At 42.4% G+C, this 22,544-nt stretch overlaps 1 protein-coding gene and 1 pseudogene across 1 annotated transcript; one reads left to right on the top strand and one right to left on the bottom strand.

Moving 5' to 3' along the window:
• The first annotated feature begins 9,264 nt into the window (after window positions 1–9,264).
• On the top strand, window positions 9,265–9,855 carry LOC101557604 (tripartite motif-containing protein 75-like). Its single transcript, XM_012932194.2, has one exon. The coding sequence runs from the start codon at window positions 9,265–9,267 to the stop codon at window positions 9,853–9,855; it is 591 nt and encodes a 196-aa protein (XP_012787648.2).
• A 10,165-nt stretch (window positions 9,856–20,020) lies between these two features.
• Window positions 20,021–21,854, bottom strand: LOC101557333 (fructose-bisphosphate aldolase B-like; annotated as a pseudogene).
• Between the last annotated feature and the right edge of the window lie 690 nt (window positions 21,855–22,544).

The raw sequence follows: 22,544 nt of genomic DNA, 5'->3' as shown, positions 1-22,544 counted from the left end.
GGAGCAATAGCACAGCAGTTGAGCTTTTGCCTTTCATGCTGCCGACCCGTGTTTGATTCCTCCACCCCTCTCGGAGAGCCCGGCAAGCTACCGAGAGTATGGAGCCCACACGCCAGAGCCTGGCAAGCTACCCGTGTGTATTGGATATGCGAAAAAAAAACAGTAACAATAAGTCTCTCAATGAGAGACGTTACTGGTGCCTGCTGGAACAAATCGATGAGCAACGGGATGACAGTGACAGTGACAAAGCTACTGTAACTTCATCACTACCAGTGTGCCCAAGGACTTTCAACAATTTAAAAAAATGTATTCATATTTTAACACTATGGTGTTGCCACACATAGTTCTAAGATCACTCAACTCCATCATTATTTCAAGGTCCCTTCTCTTCACACACCCTCCTCCCAGTGCTAGTGACCATATATCTAAGGGTTATAGGTTGTTTACTTATTTATTGAGGTTCTGTGATTTACAATATTGTTACAATTATTTCTTTTGCTTCTACTTCCAACACCACATTAATCACTAGTGTTATGATTATCTTTCCCCACGGACCCCAGTGGCCCCCCTTTTCATCCATGCTCCCAATTCATTCATATATCAGTTTTCCCATTGTGTTAACCTTTGACCTTTTTCTGCTAACTCACAGTGTACCTCTAAGTCCCACATATGAGAGATCATTATTTATCCCTTTCTGATTGACTTTACTCGGCACGATATCATCTAATTTCAGCCATGCTGATGCCAATTGCATGATTTTTTTTAACTGCACAGCATTCCATTGGGTATATATGTCATAACTTTTTCTTCCATTCATTCATAGTTTGGTATTTAAATTAGAACTTCCAGATATTATACTGAGACTCCAGATTGAAGACGAGGAGTCAAGGCAAGAGAGATAGTGTGGCAGGCCTGGCACTTGCTTCGCACGTGGTTGACCTGGGTATAATTTCCTAGTATTGCATTTGGTCCCAGAAACACTGTTAGGAGTTAAGCAGAGTCAGAAGTAAGCCTTGAGTACAATTAGATGTGTATCAAAAAACAAACATCAGGAATTGATAGTTTTCTCATTTTATTCTTTAAAGTTATTTGAAAGCCTCCACTTAGCTCAAGGGGGCTGAAGTAAATACACTAACGCAGGGTTTAAAAATAGAATTTTTCAGCACAACTCTTTTTTTTTTCTTTCTTTCTTTTTTTAATTTTATTGAATCACTGTGAGATAGTTACAAGCTTTCATGTTTGGGTTACAATCTCACAATGATCAAACACCCATCCCTCCACCAGTGCACATTCCCCACCACCAATATCCCAGGTATACCCCCCCTTTCCCACCCTCCCCCTGCCTCTATGGCAGACAGTATTCCCCATACTCTCTCTCTCTACCTTTGGGCATTATAGCTTGCAACAAGACACTGAGAGGTCATCATGTTTGATCCATTATCTACTTTCCGCATGCATCTCCCATCCCAACTGGTGATCCTTAGTTCCTTAAGTGACACCCAGCCCTTATTGTACAATGGAAAATCACATGGATTTACTAATATTCTGACCTTATCCTCAGAGCTGCTGATCCAAGATTCAGCCTAGGCATGGAGATTTTGAGAAACTCCCTTATTGGTCATAGTATGCAGTGAGTTTTGAGAACCGCTGCTTTCCTAGTTCCATCATTTCATAATCAACATAGAAGCAAGATTTCCTTGTCACCGATAAATGTATCTGTGCTGTGACTATGTTCAGGTTCTCAGCTTTTAGTTTCTCTGCTGCATTGCTTCTACAACCCCTCTCTCTAGGTTTCATAGTCAAAGCTCTGAAAACGAAGATTCTGTCACAATCTCATAGCAAGTGTCTCTTAGATAAAATTGAACATTATTGAGCCTCCATGGGGTTTACTCTTTTGTCATTCATCTGACTTAGTGCTGATTGCCTTTGACTAGGCCACCAAATCCCAGGCCAACAAGATGTGGACAAGGTAGCCATGGTGTGTCACATAATGTAATCAAAGATCCTTTCTAGAGAGCAAAGGGAAAAAGAAAAAGAAAATCATAATTTTTCTCTCAGAATGGCTTTGGCTTTGGATGCGGCTCACAAGCAAGATATATAAAGCATTTACAAAATTTAACATAAAAACACAGATTTATCAAACTATCGGGAGAAGAGCTGAACAGATCCTTCCTCAAAGAAAACCACACAGATTGTCAGTAAAACTGTTCTCTTTCTCACTTATTCTTTTTTTTTTAAAATTTATTTATTTTTAATTAGAGAATCACCGTGAGGGTACAGTTACAGATTTATACACTTTTGTGCTTATACTTCCCTCATACAAAGTTTGGGAACCCATCCCTTCACCAGTGCCCATTCTCCACCACCCGTAAACCCAGTGTCCCTCCCACCCTCCCCAATCCCATCTCCCCCCCACCCCACCCTGCCACTGTGGCAAGGCATTCCCTTCTGTTTTCTCTCTCTAATTAGCTGTTGTGGTTTGCAATAAAGGTGTTGAGTGGCCGCTGTGCTCAGTCTCTAGCCCTCATTCAGCCCGCAACTCCCTTCCCCCACATGGCCTTCGACTACAATGTAGTTGGTGATCGCTTCTCTGAGTTGACCTTTCCCCGGAAGGTGAGGCCAGCCTCGAAGCCACGGAGTCAACCTCCAGGTACTTATTTCTACAGTTCTTGGGTGTTAGTCTCCCACTCTGTTATTCTATATACCATAGATGAGTGCAATCTTTCTATGTCTGTCTCTCTCTTTCTGACTCATTTCACTCAGCATGAAACTTTTCATGCCCATCCACTTGACTACAAAATTCTTGACCTCCTTTTTTCTAACAGCTGCATAGTATTCCATTGTATAGATGTACCAAAGTTTCCTCAACCAGTCATCCGTTCTGGGGCATTCGGGTTTTTTCCAGATTCTGGCTATTGTAAACAGTGCTGCGATGAACATACATGTGCAGATGTTGTTTCGATTGTACTTTTTTGCCTCTCTGGGATATATTCCCAGCAGTGGTATTGCTGGGTCAAATGGGAATTCAATATCTAATTTTTTGAGAGTCGTCCAAATTGTTTTCCAGAAGGGCTGAACCAGTCGGCATTCCCACCAGCAGTGAAGAAGGGTCCCTTTCTCCCCACATCCTCTCCAACAGCGGTTGCTTTTGTTCTTTTGGATGTGTGCTAGTCTCTGTGGTGTGAGGTGGTATCTCAAAGTTGTTTTGATCTGCATCTCTCTGATGATTAGTGATGCAGAGCACTTTTTCATGTGCCTTTTGGCCATTCGTATTTCTTCCTTGGTAAAGTTTCTGTTCATTTCTTCGCCCCATTTTTTGATGGGGTTGGATGTTTTCTTCTTGTAGAGTTCAACCAGTGCTTTATATACCATTGATATCAACCCCTTATCTGATGGGTATTGTGTAAATATCCTTTCCCATTCTGTGGATAGTCTTTGTATTCTGGTCACTGTATCTCTTGCGGTGCAGAAGCTTTTTAGTTTAATGTAGTCCCATTTGTTGATCTCTGTTTTTACTAGATTGCTTAGTTCCGTGTCACCTTTGAAGATACCTTTATCTTCAATATCGTGGAGGGTTTCGCCGACCTTGTCTTCAATGTACCTTATGGTTTGTGGTCTAATGTTGAGGTCTTTAATCCATTTTGATCTGACTTTTGTGCATGGTGTCAGGTCAAGGTCTAAACCCATTTTTTTGCATGTGGTTGTCCAGTTGTGCCAGCACCATTTGTTAAAGAGGCTTTCCTTGCTCCACTTCACATCTCTTGCTCCCTTATCAAAGATTAGATGGTCATACATTTGGGGTTGTGTGTAGGGATATTCCACCCTGTTCCATTGGTCTACGGCTCTGCCTTTGTTCCAGTACCATGCTGTTTTAATTGTTACTGCTTTGTAGTAAAGTTTGAGGTTGGGGATGGTGATGCCTCCCATCATCTTTTTCCCAAGAATTGTTTTAGCTATCCTTGGACGTTTGTTATTCCATATGAATTTTAGGATTGCTTGATCCATTTCTTTGAAGAATGTCATGGGTATACTTATAGGGATCGCATTGAATCTGTATAATGCTTTAGGGAGTATTGCCATTTTGACAACATTGATTCTCCCTATCCACGAGCAGGGTATATGTTTCCATTTCCTCATGTCCTCTTTGATTTCATGGAGTAGCGTTATGTAGTTTTCTTTGTAAAGGTCTTTTACTTCCTTGGTTAAGCTGATTCCGAGGTACCTGATTTTCTGGGGCACGATTGTGAATGGGATTGCTTTTTTCATGTCCCTTTCCTCTGCCTCATTGTTTGCATATATGAAGGCCATGGATTTTTGGGTATTGATTTTGTAGCCTGCAACTTTACTGTATAAGTCTATTGTTTCTAAGAGTTTCTTAGTAGAGGTTTTAGGCTTCTCTAGATATAGTATCATGTCGTCTGCAAATAGTGAGAGTTTGATTTCTTCCCTTCCTATCTGGATGCCCTTAATCTCTTTTTCTTGTCTAATAGCTATCGCAAGTACTTCCAGTACTATATTGAAGAGGAGTCAGCACAACTCTTGATTCCAGCTAGATAGAAGTGAAATTTACAAGAATTATGAGTCAGAACTTTAAATTGGTCAAAATTTGGCCTCAGTTTTTTTTTATATTTTTAAAAGTACTCTCATTAATAAATTAATCTAGTCACGGTGCTCACAAATATCCTGGTTCTAGAGCAGCCAAGGGTCATGTACGGTACTCAATAGAGGTCACACTGCTGCTTCTAGTACTCAGACATCTTTAGCTGCAGTTCTTCTCAGGAAGCCAAGCACTTTCACTGATGCTCCCACAGATGTGGCAGAGGTTTGCCAGAGATCAAACACATTGTTGCGGACCTGAGAGATAGCATAAAAGATAGAGCATTTGCCTTGCATGCTGCTGACCCGGGTTTGATCGCCGGCATCCCATATGGTCTTCAGAGCACTGCCAGGAGTAATTCCTGAGTGCAAAGACAGTAGTAACGCCTGAGCATCGCCTAGTGTGATCCAAAAAGCAAAGAAAAAAAAATAAACAAAACCCCCCATATTGTGGCAATCTCGGGGTTTAAACAGCAGGATAAGTAGGACAACTCAGCACATGTAGGTAACACCAAGGTTCAAACTCAAGGCTTTATACCTTTAAGACAGTTGCTTTGGCCTCTGAACCACACCTGACTCACCTCATTTTCATATTAATCAACAACTTCCCATCACATATGAGACATATCTCTGGAGTAGAGTAGCATGTAGCACTGTCGTCCCGTTGTTTATCGATTTGCTCAAGCGGGCACCAGTAACATCTCCGTTGTGAGACTTGTTACTGTTTTTGGCATATCGAATATGCTACGGGTAGCCTGCCAGGCTCTGCCTTGCGGGCAGGATGCTCTCGGTAGCTTGAATAGAGTCACTGTCACTGTCACTGTCATCCCGTTGCTCATTGACTTGCTTGAGTGGGCACCAGTAATGTCTCCATTGTGAGACTTGTTACTGTTTTTGGCATATTGAATACACCACAGGTAGCTTGCCAGGCTCTCCTGTGCGGGTGAGATACTCTGGGTAGCTTGCCGGGCTCTCCAAGAAGGGCAGAGGAATCAAACCTGGGTCAGCTGCTTACAAGGCAAACGTCCTACCCTGTGCTATCGCTCCAGCCCTTGAGTAGAGTAAGTCATAAATTATTTTTCATGTAATTATCATTGCAAAATACTGATTATACATTAGATTTTTAAAAATCCCCAGTAGGGTTTGATTTATTGGGTTTAATAAATCCAAGCTTGCAAGGCAAACCTCTCAATTGTGAGAGCTCTGTAAATACTTGAGTGACATAGTCGAGGCCAGAGGTGGATGTGAGATTTGGTTGGGGGAATGGGAAGAGAGACAGAGACAGAGACACACACAGAGGGTGTGAGAGAAAGGGTGAGAGAGTGAGAAAGATCCAGGGAGACAGAGAAATACAGAGAGAGTGTGTGAGAAAAAGAAGGGGTAGAGAGAATTTCCCTTTACGTTATCAGGAGGAGTACAGTATTAAGTTACATAACTTAATATTATGTTAAATTAGTTAAATAACACAAATTCTCCATTGGTTCAAACGTCAGCTATCATAGCATATTAACAGTATATTCTAACATAGACACTATTGGTCCAAGGGCAGACACTCACAGACAAAGAGCCCCTAGGACTAATCCCAAGTTTTGAAATAATAAAATTTGCTCTACTGGAATTTTCTCTACAGGGCAATTCTCTTGGACAGTCAATACTTATGATTTAGAACAAAGTATGTGTGACTAAATTTTGGGATCTGCCAGTGCACACTTTTGAGGACCGGAAAAAAAACTTGGCGTATTAAAAAATGTATATAAATCATTATCTTACACAACTTTTTGACCTAAGGAATTTTCTGGCCTTTCTTTTTACAAAATTTTTTTGGTCTGGCCCACCTCCCACAGCCTCTATTCTATTAACTCACCCGCTGGCGCTGCTCTAAAAATTCAAGACTAAATCTTCAAGGAATGCAAACCAAACAGCTAAAATTCATGGACACATCAGTCCCCACAGTTGAAAACTCCAGGGTACCTTTGGGAGGTGGGATGATGTCTGGACCAACCTCTTATACTCTAGCCCACTTACCAAAGTAGCACACATTTGCTTGGTTTTAACATATTTGCTGGTATTTTCTCTGTCTCTCTTTCTTTTTTAATTGAATCACCATGAGATAATTACAAGCTTTCATGTTTGGGTCACAATCTCAAAATGATCAAACACCCATCCCTCCACCAGTGCACATTCCCCACAACCAATACCCAGAGTACACGTCCCCTTTCCCATCCTCCTTTTGCCTCCATTGCAGACAATATTCCTCATACTCTCTCTCTACTTTTGGGCATTATAGCTTGCAACACAGACACCGAGAGGTTATCATGTTTGGTCCATTATCTACTTTCTGCATCTCCCATCCCCACTGGTTCCTCCAGCCATCATTTTCTTAATGATCCCTTCTCTATTCCATCTGCCTTCTCCCCTCCACTCATGAAGCAATCGTCCAGCTATGGGACAAGCCTCCTGGCCCTTGTATCTAGTTTCCTAGGGTGTCAGTCTCATGTGATATTATTCTACACGCCACAAATGAGTACAGTCCTTCTATGTCTGTCCCTCTCTTTCTGACTCATTTCACTTAGCATGATACTCTCCATGTCTATCCATTTATAAGCAAATTTCATGACTTCATCTCTCCTAACAGCTGCATAGTATTCCATTATGTAGGTGTACCGAAGTTTCTTTAACCAGTCATCTGTTTTAGGGCACTCAGTTGTTTCCATATTTTGGCTATTGTGAACAATGCTGAAATGAATATATAGGTACAGGTGTCATTTCTACTGTGCTTTTTTGTATCCTTGGGATATATTCCTAGAAATGGTATTGCAGGGTTATATGGAAGCTCAATTTCTAGTTTTTGAAGGACTGTTCATATTGTTTTCCAGAAAGGCTGGACCAGTCGACATTCCCACCAACAGTGAAAGAGCATCCCTTTTTCCCCACATCCATTCATCCAGGTATCAGCCTGGGCCAGGGCTCTTTCCCGGAGCTGCATTTTTAACCAGTTCCCAGGAAAGCTGGTTTTCAGCCTTGGTCTGTGGGGGATGGGAATTGAGGGATACGGAACGCTTGTATTCTCTTATATGTGGGCTTAAATAACTCCACAATTAAATACAATAACCTTCACACACTTTCCCTTTATTGTGGTGGGAAGGTGCTTGGTGGTGGGAATGGTGTTTGAATATTATCTGTAATGAGTTATGGCTAACTACTTTATGAAAATAAAATATATAAAAATTTTAAAAAATTAAAAAATAAGACTGAACAATGTTTTTTTTTTAATTTTCAAAGGGGCATATACAGTTCACAGTCAATCAAGATGTGATTTACACATGCTAGAAGGAAATTCATTTCAAGATCTTCAGGCAGCAATGCAGACTCGGAGAACAAGACTCTAATGGACCCAAGTCATCCTTCCTTGGAGAACAAGTGAATCAGAAGCACATTGGTTATTACAGTTTCTTTCTCAACAAGAATGAAGGGACACTGGGAAGATTGACAGAAGTTTTCAATGGTAAATAAATAGACTTTGCACATTATCATAGCTCCTGGGCTCATCTGACCATATTTGCTTCAAAGCCACCATATCTGTGAACATCTTATCAGACCACACTTGTACCCTTAGTTTCTCCCTCTAGTTTTTTCTGGGTGGGTCCCAAGCCTCCACCCACCTGGCAGTAACTAAATGTCTCATTCACAGCTTGTGGCAGACAGGCTACAGAAAACCACAGAGAGACCCTTCTGAAGACTAGTTACGAGAATCCAGTCAGGGTCGCCAGTATCAGTGAATAGGAGTCAATATGGTGCTACATTGGGGAGATGGGGTTTGGAGTGAGGAAGGAACAGAGTGTAACATATAGGACTATATTAGCCTCTGTTTTGTTTAGGCCCTTGTAGTGCATCTTTAGATATTTTCAGATTTCTGTTTGACTTTACACAAAGTCCTTTACCTGGTTCCTATTCCATAGGTTCGAGGCAAGTCGTTTCCCTTTTCCCAGGGACTAGGGGGTTTCAGAAGAATCACCCACAAAATATCACCCACAACCCAAGGGTTTTAGTTCCAGGAAATACCCTTGAGATGTATTTGGTTGGAAGATGGAGGGCCAGTGGTAACCTGGAAAGGGACACTAGAAAGATGGCACCTTTCTGTCACTGTATCACTGTATCACTGTCATCCCGTTGCTCATCGATTTTCTCGAGCAGGCACCAGTACAGTCTCCATTGTGAGACTTGTTGTTAGTGGTTTGGGCATACCAAATATGCCACAGGGAGCTTGCCAGGCTCTGCTGTGCAGGCAGGATACACTCGGGAGCTTGCCGGGCTCTCTGAGAGGGACGGGCACCTTTCTTACATGCAGAAATAGCTTCTTCTCTTCAGGAACAAATTGACACCATAGAGTCTTTACAGACTTCTGGTCTCCTCACAGTAGCAGAGTTTTACTTCTCTTCACACCCACAAACATCTGGAATTGGCTGCTTGTGGTGAGGAGAGGTCTGCGGGGCACTGACATGTGCGTCAGAGGCCATACTGTGGAAGTCATGGAATGTGAAAAAAAAAAGGTGACATTGAGCAAAGGTCAGAGTTCTGAATGTTTGGCTTCTTTCTGACAGGAGAGAGTCTGAGGGGTCAAACCTTCTGAGAAAATTCACTTCAACCCTGCTCTTTCCACAGCTAAATATGGCAGTATCCTTAGTCTTCACACTGCAGGCAGAGGTCATCTGTCCCATCTGCCTGGACTATCTCAATGACCCCTTCACCATCATCTGTGGGCACAACTTCTGTGCCTCCTGCATCAAGATGTCATCGAAGAATCTACGGGACAATTTCCCTTGCCCATTCTGCTTTTATCCACAAGAGGAGAGGTATTTCAGAGTTAATTCCCAGCTGGGAAGGCTGGTTGATCTGGCCACACTCCTCCACAGGTCTGAGAGCAGCGAGATGAGGCAAGAAGAAGAAGACATGTGTGAGGAGCACAAACAGGTCCTGAGCCTCTTCTGTGAGGATGAACAAAAGCTGGTGTGTCTCCTGTGCATCCAGTCCCCTGCCCACCACGGTCACCTTGTGAGACCTGTGCAGGAGGCCGCCTTACACCACAGACAGAGGCTTAGTCATTATGTGGAGGCCCTGAAGAAGCAATTGGCAAAAATGCAGAAACTAGTAGTCACCCAAGACAGGAAGTTACAGGGACTAAGCTATCAGATTAGAAGGCAAAGAGATCAATTAGTCTCTGAAATGGAGCAGCTGAACCTGCTTGTGGAATGTGAGTGAGATGCAACATTCTCTAGGTTGGATGAAGAAAACGAACACCAGCAACAGAAACTTGGTGGCAATATCACCGCAATTTCTGACCACATTGACACCATGAATGATCTTCTCAAGGAGCTGGCAGAGAGGAGTGCGATGTGTGAGGGGAATTTGCTGAGGGAGGTCAGGAGTACCCAGCCCAGGTATGAGAATCTGGCGTCCCCACCTGTGTGTTCAGTTCAGTTCAAGAAGGAAGGCTATTGTCTTCCTCCGCTGTACTCGGTGTTTGACAACGTTGTTCAGAAATTTCAAAAGGAAGTGAATCTAGACCCCCACACAGCACACCCCAGTCTGTATATATCTGAGGACAGAAAGGTTGCCATCTATGTGAAGCAACGATCAAAAGTTGATGGGAAAACAATACTACGTCTTGATGATGTAAATGTCATAGGCTCTGAAAGGTTCAGTTCTGGTCGACACTACTGGGAGGTCCAGGTGGGTGACAAGCCTGAGAGGGCCGTGGGGGTGTGCACAGATACTCCTTCCAGCAATGACCAGTGGCCCCCGTCAGGTCAGAACCAATCCTGGATGGTCCAGTTGAAGGTTGGCAACTACCTAGCTGGAGGCTCTGTACCTGTCCTTCTCTCTTTGAAGGACAAACCCACAGGGATTGGCATTTACCTGGACTATGAGTTGGGCCAGATTTCCTTTTATAATGCCCGTGACAGGTCTCACATCCATTCTTTTCTGGAGAAATTTTCTGATGTACTAAGGCCTTACTTCTGTGTGGGCCAGGATTCTACTCCTCTTGTGGTATCTGCAGTAACAGATTCTACAGAATGAACTTTGCTTTATTTTCATCATGTAATTTGTTTTGGCAACCCAGTGGAAGATGGTTCTACTCTCAGTGAATAGCAATGCAATAGCAATTCAAACACAATAATTTCTTAAAATACTTGGAATGTGGTTTTTTTTTTTTTCGTTTTGTTACTCTTGTATTTAACAAATTGTTTCAATAAGGGTGATGAGATGTCCCTCGAGAGATTAAAGCACTGAAGTCATTCTTGGCCTACAGCAATTAATGATTGAAAGGTGTGTGCACGTTAGTGCCCCTGCCTTCTTGTCTAGCTGAGGCTAACTACTTAGGTAGAATACGGTCCTGAAGTTTGTGATTTGAAAAGTGTATCTACTTGCTGGAAACCTCCAGAACCCAGCCGCCCCCATGCTCATGGCCGCTCTCCACAGGTTCAGGTCGAGCTGCATCCACGAGTGAATGCGCGTTCCCCCGAAATCTCTCCAGCCCGCAGAAAGACAACAGTGGAAAGCGCTCCTAATTGGGTGGGTTCTAACAGCGGTCCCGATCTGAAAATAAAACTGGTGAGGTTAGTAAAAAGTGGCTCAAGACAACACATGCTGATCAAGAGCGGCTTTATTGGCAGTCATGCTGGTTTTATACCTTTCTTAGCAGGGGGTTGGTACATGAGTTGTCAATCATCAGGGAAGTGTCTTCTCAGACCAAATAAGGAAAAGTTCGGGGCGTACTTTGGTGGGCTTACAATATTCTCTAAGAGTCGGTTGAGAAATAGTGGGGAGGGGAAGACAAAGGTTTATCTGGCAGGAGCATCTGTCAGGAGGAATGTACAAGGCTTTTAGTGTAGAGGAAGGCATTCTACTTACGGGCTTTTTGGGGTCTGGTGATTAACTGCCCTGGGCTAATTTTACTTCTTGAGTTTAGCTATTTCCTTTGTCACAAGGGCACCTGTGCCTCAGGTTATGCAAATGCTGGTAATGGAATTTTCCGGTTTGTCCAGGGTAAAGGTTTCGGGGTCCTCTTTTGTTCAGGTTCCTGAACAGTCCCCAACAAGTGAATCTCCAGAAAAACCCAGGTATGCGGCACTTTGTGACTGAGAACTCTGAGTTTAACAGGACAGGGAACGGAGATCCTTTGCCTGTACCAGCGTATCTTCCTGATGACTAAGCAGTCACACCCATAAACCACCTCTGGCTGGTGCCAGATAATCTCATCATCGGCCACCATCCAGATCCCATGTCCTTCTCTCCTGGAAGGGAGCATAACATGACACATGCCATAACCATGCCACTGGACCCCCCTAGCCAGGATGTTTCACTCGAGGTGCTCCAGAGGGTTGCGGGTGAGACTTCTCCCTGGCACCAAAAACCTCCAGAACACAGCGTTTCCATGCTCACAGCCTCTGTCCTCTCTCTCAGGTAGAACATCACTCACTGGGTTACTTATTGGGTTATGTTGTCTGTCTGTTTTTTTGGGCCACAACTGGTAATGCTCGGGGCATACTTCTTGCTCTGTGTTCAGGGATTATTCCTGGCAGGGCTTGGGGGAACATATATGGCTATGGCTATTCAGGGTGTTTTATAATTTCATACAAACTTTATGATTGGCTGTTATAAGTTTTTTAAGGATGTCACCTGAATTTGGATGGGGATTGTGTTGAATCTGTATAATAATTTAGGTAGGATGGCCACTTGATAATGATTTTTCCAAATTTTTTTCTTTTGGGGTCACACCCGGCAATGCACAGGGATCATTCCTGGCTCATGAACTCAGGAATTACTCCTGGCGGTGCTTGGGGGACCATATGGGATGCTGGGAATCGAACCCAGGTCGGCCACATGCAAGGCAAATGCCCTACCCCCTGTGCTATTGCTCCAGCCCCCAAATGATTTTTCCAATTTTCAATCCATAAACATGGAAAATCTTTTCCATCTTCTAAGGTCTTTTCTCTCTTTATTAAGTGACTTATAGCTTTTATATCATATATCGCTTGAATATTTTAAGTTGATTCCTAACTAGGGCCAGTGATCTCAGCCAGAGATCAATCTCACCCGAAAGAATGGAGCAGCAAGCAGAGGTTTCCAAAATAAATTAATTTTATCTAGATTGCTATGCAGATGCAATAAATGATTAACACCAAAAATAGTACTATGCAATTTGCCCTTACCAAATGTCAAGCACTTTTTCAACATTCACTTTTTCAACATTCAACTCAGCAACATGACACATGAACTCTTTATATAATAATTCATTATACAGCAAGTACTAAAGTGCTGAAACCAATTGGTTTTTATAAGGTCACTTCAAACCTTGATGTAGTTAAGTACTTTTCTTTTTCATTTTGGTCTATCACACAGGGGTTCCAGAACGAAGTCGAGAGATTCTCTTTCAGCCAGCTAATGGCTCAATACAAGACCCCAAAGATGCCACATTTCTCAAGGCCTACAAAGTGGGGTTCACCAGGAGTACCCTGGTCATCCTCAGGACCCCGAGAGTCACACCCAGAACTGCCCAGGAGGCTACTTGGTGTTGGCAGTGGAACACTGGTCAGGCACATATGCCTGCACTCTCTACCCAGTCCTAAATGCTTTAGTGTTTACTCATTAAATGGTGAAGTTTTTTTGATTATCCACCAGAAAACAAATGTAGCAATGTCTGTACTTGTTTATATAATTTGTGTAACATACTTTCTATTTGATTGTTTGGGAACTAAACTCAGTGGTGCTCATGACTTAATCCTAGCTCCATGGTGCTCAGGGATCACTCGCTCAGGGTTTGGGGGAACATTTGAGGTGTGGGGCTTCAAGCGCTGTGCCCACCACTGTACTATCTCTCTCCTCCCATCATTTCTAATACAATTAGTGCCTGCAGAATCAACATGTCCTGGGGCTGGAGAGATAGCACAGCGGGTAGGGCGTTTGCCTTGCACTCGGCCGACCCGGCTTCAAATCCCAGCATCCCATATGGTCCCCTGAGCACGGCCAGGGGTAATTCCTGAGTGCAGAGCTAGGAGTAACCCCTGTGCATCGCCAGGTGTGACCCAAAAAGCAAAAAAAAAAAAAAAATCAACATGTCTTGAAAGGGATTGTTTTTAAAGATGTGTATTGAACTTAGGCATCAAGTAACTGAACTGGTGAATGAGTAGGAAGAATTCCAATGGAAATAGAAATATTAGACATAATGCCTCTAATTACTAGCACTACTCATTACCAGTGTAATTTGATCAGAACATGAAAGCAAAGTGAAAAAGTTAGAGGATAGGTTTGCATCTTTTTCTCAGAATTGCTACTTCTGTATCAAGTCTGTTTTCTTACATGTGTTAGTTAATTCTAACACACACACATACACACACACACCTATTTATAAAGAAAACAACCAACCCCTGTACGATTTCTCTGACCCAGATATTGACTTGCTAATATCTGTTAACTTTTTAACAGATATTAACTTCTAGTGAACATATATACAATGTAAATAAATTCACACTGCTCACAAAATAATTACACAACATACATAATATCCCACATGCAAGTTCACACTATTTTTCTTCAAACAAATTCATTCTCCCCTCTCCCTTTGTCCTATATTTTATAAAATTGTGTTGTGTGTGTGTGTGTGTGTGATATTAAGAGACAACAATACTTTATTATACAAGTTTCTGTTTGGCCGTTAATATTTGGAAAATATGAAATGAAGAGCTCAGTCACGTTTTCCAGATCCCTTTCACTAAGGTAAGAGGAATGCTATTTGCATAGATCAGGAAAGCCCTGATATGCTGTATAATCTCCATTATTTAACGAAACACATCTGGTTCTTCTTAATGTGAAGAGCCCCGAGGTCAGCAGGGCTCTATTCTGTTACTGACCTAGGGATGAAACTGCCTCAGTCACGTGACATCACACCAGGGTCACTGCAACCAATCAACAATATTCAAATGAGACACTAAGACCTCCAGGCAAAACCAGAAAGTGACACATGCTTTTTTATTTATTTTTTAAAAACCAATTGTAAGTCCTGAATTACCCCAAATAGATGAAAATATATTAGTGCCTGAAGAAAAACCACAGACCAAAAATCAACCTACTATTACCACAATTACTTTTATTTATTTACTTTTTTGGTCTTTATTATTTGTTTGGATTCATTTTAGTCTTTAGGTAAAATTTGAATTTTAAGATGCGGTTTTATCTTTTCAGTGCTTACTCTACTTGGGGAAGGGAATGCTATGATCATAAATGAAGTGGCTATGTAACAATATGTTTTTGTTTATTTTGAAAAATATACAGGTCATGGATTGGTCTCCTTTGTAGGACTTTTATCTTTCAAATGATCTTCTTTTTCCTCCTTCATATTGGTTGTTGAACATTTTGGTGGTTGCTCTAGTAAGTCTTGTTTCCATTTAATTTGGTTGCTAAGTAAGTATATCCTCCTTTATCTGCGTGAGCAGAAAATTGTGATTCCAGGGCAAAGAGATCAGGGATTAAGATGATTTCCTGCATGTGGTTGACTCCGGTTAGTTCTCTGGTGCCACATACGGGCCCCTGAGCACCACCAGGAGTGAGTGTGGACAAAGATTCTCCCCAACCCCACAAAAAATCATGATTCAATTCTCCAGGGAGCAAAGAAAATCTTGGTCTTGCTAGCGTAAGCCTAGCTCCCCCTTTGCTCATTGCTCTTGTAATCCTCATGAATTAGAATGAAGGAAGGCTAGAACTTTTTTGCAGTTTCTGGTTTCTAGAATCTGAAATTCATAGTTTCTGAAACTGAAGTACATAGTGAACTGCAAATGCAAAAATTCCAATAATCACTTCTACAGCCATCAAACTTGCCCCATTCTGGCCAAATTCCTTGTCCTGATGTCTGGAGAACTGATCTAGGCAAGCCCCTTGCAGGCAGGCATGATGCCTCATAGGCAGTCAGCCCAGACTTTACTATGAGAATGAAAAAGAAAAATTTCTCACATTTTCAATATTTTTCTTGGAAATATCAGGCATTTGCCTTGCATGTGGCCGACCCGGGTTCAATTCCTTGGTCCTCTCAGAGAGCCCAGCAAGCTACCAAGAGTATCTCGCCCACACGGCAGAGCCTGGCAAGCTACCCACGGTGTATTCGATATGCCAAAAACAGTAACAACAAGTCTCATGATGGAGACGTTACTGGTGCTCGTTGAGCAAATTGATGAACAATGAAACAACAGTACTACTAAAAAAATTATTTTTTCCCCCCACACATAAAGAGGGCACAGTAGTTTTTGCTATGTTTCTTCCAGTTTCAAATAACACAGTACCCATTTCTTTTTGAGTCTTTAGCATAGTCACCACTAACTTCCATATTTGTACCAATGTTTCTCCTGAGTAAAAGTATTAATTAAAATCAATTTATATTTTAGGCAGTGCCATCTGTATGTACTATTAATCTCACTATCTATGATATTGGTGAAAAATGCAGAAATATTCATTAGAGGTTAACTGATTCCTGAGAAAGTTCACTTAGATAATTGTCCCACATTGGTTGAATTCTTTTGTTGTTGTTGTTTTTTGGGTCACACCCAGCAATGCTCAGGGTTTACTCCTAGCTCTGCACTCAGGAATTACTCCTGACGGTGCTTCGGGGACCATATGGGATGCCAGGATCATACCTGGGTTGGCCCCATGCAAGACAAACACCCTACCCACTGTGCTATAGCTCTGGCCCCAGTTGAATTCTTTGAATAGATGACTGGAAGAACAGATATCATCAAGTTCTCTCACACATCAATTCAGTCACCTGACATCAAAGTTTGGAGTTCAATCGAAAGGTCTAGCAGTTGACCTTATTCCCTCCCACACTCTTCCAACTAGTCTCTGCTACACCCTGAAATCCAGGCAAGTCCAGTCCTCCCTCCTGAGGGGAGAAACCAAACTTTTTTTTTTTTTTCAAACCGAGCATGGTCTCAATATCTCCACCTCCCGGTGTTGTATATATGCCCTGGACACTTCAGAGACTACACAGACTGGTGCCTCACTGATGCTGAAGGTATTCAAAGACACTTGCCTCAATTTAGAGACCAGCTTAGAGAAAACAAGAGCTACGTAGAACTGCCATACTCAGGTAAGTAGGTAAGTAGAAAATGCCTCTGGGGAGGCAGGGTTATTGGGAAACCCTAACTTCCTGAGATCTTTGCAGGTGTAAAGAAGAGTACCTCTAAAATGATACGCAGTCTAATGAGTTTAAAATGTTTTTATTATGAATCCAAGTAAGTCAAGGAGATTAGATCCTTTCACAAGAATTTTTGATAATTACTAATACCAATTATTTCCCTGTCTGAGACCAAAAACAGTGGAGAGTATATGATATGTAGGGCATGAGAAGACAGAGAGCATATTTAGTAATATCTATAATATGACAAATCCTCCCAACTGAGAAGGACCTACAAGAAGCATTGGATATATTTATGACAAGTATGAACAGCACTCATGCCCAGGAGTCTTTATTTATGAATTCAAGAAAGGGAGCTGCACTCTCTCTCCACATTATTTTGGTCTGCACAGAATAATCAATGCATTCCAGGAAGATTTGACACTAGATCCTAAAACATCCCATCCAAGTCTTACTGTCACTGAAGACACAAGTGTGATACTTAGAATAAGTCTACCACTTTTTCTCCAGAATCCCAGAAAATATATTGCTTGTCCAGCTGTGCTCAGCCATAGTGCTTTGACATTTTTGGCAGGTAGACACTGGAGTACCAGTGAATGAACCTTAGAATTGTGTGCAGAATTTGTCTTCAGAAATCTTCTGGTATCACCAACCCAAAAGTAGTCAGTCTAGAAGGATCTAAAATACACACAGGACACTGAACAGAAAGAGCAAGTTTCAAGATGTGGTGTTTCTCTAGATTCTGACCTGAGAGAGTATTCAGGTTATAATTCGGATAATAGAACATGTCTCATTTCAACTGTTTTAAGTCAATGTTTGATATCTGACTTCTGAAAGACCTTAATATTCTTTATTTTCTCTTCCCCTTGATTCCAGATCTATTAAGGTTGATTAAAAAAAAAGACTTGTGGTAGGACAGACAAACTTTTAGCTTTCAGCAAGCAATATCCCCAGTTGTGCTAATATTCTCTTCACACTTCTCAGGAACCACTATAATTAACTTAGCTACTTTCTCTTTCTGCTTTTTCCTTCACTATCATTGTTTAGCTACTCTGATTGTCTTTTCTGAGTTTGCTTTATAAAATCATTCTGTAACTAATAAAAAGTTTTTATATAGCATCATGTGTGTGTGGTATCATCATTGTTGACATTAGAAACAACTTTGTGAGTGACCCTGATAAGCAAACTGTCCCCAATCCCTGGTGTAGTGGTGGGCCAACAGCAGGGTTTCACCCCTGGCTTTGGCTTGTAACTCATTCTACTGACAAGGTCAGTGGGGATTTTCAGTTCTCTGCTTTGTACTGTGTTGACTCACTGAACTGAACAGGTTGAACTGTCATATGTACTGACACTTTAAAAAATTGCTTTCCCTTTTAGGCACCATGGTTTATAGTTTTGCTAACAGTAGAGTTCCTGCATAAAATATTCAGCACCACGCCCTCCATCAATGTGCCCATGTCTTTCCACCACGCTCCAGTGTTCTACCTCATCACCCTCCCACGCCCCATTATTACCCCCTCCTTATTTCCTTTTGTCGTTGCCTTCCTACTGAAAACCAACTCTATTTAGGATCTCGGGGTAGATGCCAAGAAGTGGAATTGCTGGTTCCTATGTAAACTCAATTCCTAATTTTTTGAGCTGTGTCCATATTGTTTTTCCAAAAAGGCTGAATCCAGTAGACTTTTCAGCAGTGAATAAAAGTTCTCTTTTCCCCACATCTACATCAACACTGGTTTTTGTTTTTCTTTGTGATATGTGGCCATCTCACTGGCATGCCTCACTAGCATGAGATGATATCTTTGATTTGCATCTTCCTGATGGTAAGTGAGAAAGACCAAGTTTTTTATAAACATTTTTTTGTCATCCAAACGCCCTCTTTGAGGAAGTATATGCTTACCTCTTCACCTGATTTTTGAGGGATTTGCTTGACTTTTTCTTGTAAAGTTCTGTGAGTGCTTTATATATCTTGGATTTAAACCCTTTATCAGATAAGCAGTGGGAAAATAGAGACAATTTCCTCTTCTCATGCTGCCTCAAAAGAGTGTTCTGAGGCACTCTTGGCAGTGTTCAGGGAAGAAACAGGGACTCGGAGCCAGGTGGTCCTGCATAAAAAGCCTACACTCCAGTGCTATGAGTTATCTTCTTGGGCTGCAGGATTGTTGTTCCTTGAAACACAAGAGAGAATTTCTTAATATTTCAGTCTTCCATGAAGCAGCCCGCCCTACCCATTTTTCTTTCCACATAGTGCGTGGATGCCCCCTTGTGTCAATTCTTTGTTACTCAACCAGTAAAATGCTCAAGAATAGAGCAGCTAAGAATACACGCACACACTGGTCCAGCCCGCTGAAAACTCTGGGGTGCCCATGGGAAGGGGATGGGCCAAGTTCTAGACCTGCAGAAGTCCCGGAAGTCATACCCACATGCCCTGCTGTAGCCACGACAAAGGGTCATCTCCACTGCTTCATTAATACTCCCTGTAGTGACACCAAACAGCTAAAAAATTTCAGGTGTCAGGTGGCTAGACTGAGAACTCTGGGGTCTTCACCGAGTGGGGACGAAGCAGCATCCCTCGGCAACACTTCCAGAAGCCTGGAAGCCACTCCCACCTCCCACAGTCAGTGTTGACTAGCCAGTCCCCCGCACATAGTGGCCTTGCAACACCTCCAAATTTCTCAATACGGAAATCCTTTGCCTTGAGGACTTAGAGTTGCATTATTGCCAACCCAGAGGGCTCCCTTTGAAAATTTCCTAAGATCAACTAAAATTTTTTGAAAGGTTATAGAATATTTTATTTCTCTTTGAATTGTTCTTGTCTATGTAATTTACCACTGCAAGCATTGTTTAATAAAACACACTTCATGGCACTCAGCTTCTGAGATGTATTAAAGGGTAGTTGATATTTGAACAGAGAGCTGATTTCATTTAAAAACCTGTTTTTATTTTTCATTTGAGATATCAGTGTGGGCAGTGGGGCTTAGCTACTTGAGGTGTAGGGAGCTGGACATGTTGCAAGGAAACCTTCATTTGAAGTTTCACCAGATCCTTGATATTCAGAATTTTATTCATTTTTTTTCTCCTTTGGTTAAGAATTTGAGTTATATTGGCTTCCCAGTGAATCTGAAATGAATAATTTTGTCTAATTTCTGATGTCATTGGAAAGCTGTTTCCTTTTAATCCCTCCTTCTAAGACCCCAGGAGAGCTAGAGCCATGCTGGCCATCCTTCTAGCAGGTATAGGATTCTAGGAAGAGGGGCTGGTGGAAGCAGCACCAGAAGAACCCGCATGAACATACTGTCCTTTGGCTGTCTGGGAATTGGCCACAGCCTGGCTTGCCTTCCTGTTGGCAGCCTTGCTGCCCAGGCAGCCAAAGTTGCAGGCTTGCAGGGCCCGTCCATAAGAGAAACTCAGTTTCCAAGGTCTTGGTAGAGGGCACAAGTTGATGGCACAGAGATTGAGAGTAGCATCCTCTTTGTTCATGCTGCCAGACAAAAAGCAGATGCCAGGAACAGTCCGGTGGAGAGCCGCAATAGTGGCCATTGCTACTTACTTGGAGTATACTTCTTAGTGCAGGCATGTCCAGCAGTCACCATGTTAGGCTTCATCAGGGTGCCCTCCTGGTAAACATGATGGTCACTGAGGACCTTGTAGACAGTAGTCAGAACTTTCTCTGTCTCATAAGGGCAGTGTTCTAAATCATGGTCTCCATTAGGAATTATCTCTGGTTCAACAATAGGTACCTTGGGGACAGGAGCAATAGTGCAGTGGGTAGGGGGTTTGCTTTGCATGCAGCCAACCTGGGTTCAATCCCCAGCATCCCAAATGATCTCCTGAGCACTGCCAGAAGTGATTCCTGAGTGCAGAAGCAGGAATAACCCCTGAGCATCACTGGGTGTGACCCCCCCCCAAAAAAAAAGAGCTAAAAATAAAAAAACCTCAAAACCAGCCCATTCTCCTGACAGATGCAGAGGGCCAAAGCATTGGCATTCTCCTGTATAGTAAGGCTGCAGGGACACTGGTCAGCAATCCTTAGCACAGAATGCCACTTGTCAAAATCAGCATCATCTTTTTAATTTATTTTATTATTTTTTGTTGAATCACCATGTGGAAAATTACAGAGCTTCCAGTCTTAAGTCTCAGTTATACAATGGTCAACACCCATCCCTTCACCAGTGTACATATTCCACCACCAAGAGTCCCAGTATACCTCCCCCTCATCCCTACCCTGCTTGTGTAGCTGATAGATTTCACTTTACTTTGATTACGTTCAATATTTCAATAAAAACCTCACTATTATTGTTTGGCGTTTCCCCCCCAAAGTCAGACCTTTTGAAAAGGAACCATTTGATAATGTTTTCCATTGCTGACAACCAAGAGGTATAAGGTCGCGCAGCTGCCTCGGCCACGCAGTTTTGGATTTTAGTAGCTAAGTCCAGGAAAATTTCTGCCAGAAATTGCATCACTGCAAGATTTTACTTCCCTTTTGTGGTGCTCATAAAATGGAAAAGCCGAGAGAGAAAAACCCTTCCCATCCTGGTGCATCTTGGGGCAGTGGCTCAGTTCACAGTCTAGAGACATTTCTGCAAGCTGCTGGTGCCCAAAGTAGTTTAGCTGGCCTCTGGGATTATGCTCGTGCAGCAGTGGAAAGGCCAGCACCATCTTTCTTATGCTGAGCACAGCACTCAGAAAGGCCATTGAGCATTTGAGTGATGGTTGATATCTTTGTTCCTGCAAGGAGAGCCACTCTTTGGTCTAACTTGATTCCCAGCAGAATCCCCTTTTCCTTGAGGATGTTTCTGAAAAGTTTTCCCTGCTGTCCTTCTGGTAGAGAGACTTAGGGAAAAGGATCATGACTCTGATGCTCTGGTTCTTGGAAGTTTCCAATGTGAAGAGGATTCCTCGAACGTCCTGCGATTGTCCTCAGTGTTCTCCACCTTGGTCCTCTGTTGGTGATTTCCCATGGTGACCACAGATTCATCTGCACCTGGATCCCCTCCCCAGTGGCAACAAGGGGCTGGGCAATAGCTGAGAGTTCCTTCTTATGTCCTGGGGTGACGACTGAAAATCTGTGAGCCATGGTGACAAGGAGTTTAGAGAAGAGTCCTAGATATCAGGAGCAGTGATGAGATAGCAGCTGCTGAAGAGGGATCAACTAAATTTTTAAAAGTTGAACTTTTACCTTTAATAAGAAAATTTTGCTTTAAAATATTGATAGCAAATATAAGTTCTATTATGGTTTGTAGCACATTGATAGTTTTGAGTACCATTGAAATTAAATTTTTACATAAGGCAGTGCTGGAGGTGGGACACGCAATGCTCAGACATCCACGTGCTAGACATGTGCTCTGTAACTGGAACTCTCCCCCTGGTCTAAAAATAAGCATTTGTTTTGTTTTGTTTGGGCCACGCCCTGTGGTGCTCAAGTAAACAGGGAGCAGCGCTTCAGCATGTAAAGTACGTGCTCAGCCAGTTCTATTATCTCTCTGGCATTAAAAAAAAAAAAAACCTAAAACCATACTTTTTTTCCCTTTTCTTTTCTTTTTTTGGGGGGGAGGGGAAGGATCACACCCGGCGATGCACAGGGTTTACTCCTGGCTCATGCACTCAGGAATTGCTCCTGGCAGTGCTCTGGGAACCATATGCTGGGAATCGAACCCGGGTAGGCCTCGTGCAAGGCAAACACCCTATCTGCTGTGCTATCACTCCAGCCCCCAAACAGACTTTTTTTTTAAAAAAAAGGAAATAGAGCCTAAATGGCAGTGGAGAG

Source organism: Sorex araneus, chromosome 7 (genome assembly GCF_027595985.1).
Source record: "Sorex araneus isolate mSorAra2 chromosome 7, mSorAra2.pri, whole genome shotgun sequence".
Classification (NCBI taxonomy): domain Eukaryota; kingdom Metazoa; phylum Chordata; class Mammalia; order Eulipotyphla; family Soricidae; genus Sorex; species Sorex araneus.
This window is presented reverse-complemented; position numbering and strand designations above follow the sequence as displayed.

What these genes read in the sequence shown, in the direction of transcription:
- LOC101557604 (XM_012932194.2), top strand. Translation starts at nt 9,265, where the DNA reads ATGGCAGTATCCTTAGTCTTCACACTGCAGGCAGAGGTCATCTGTCCC.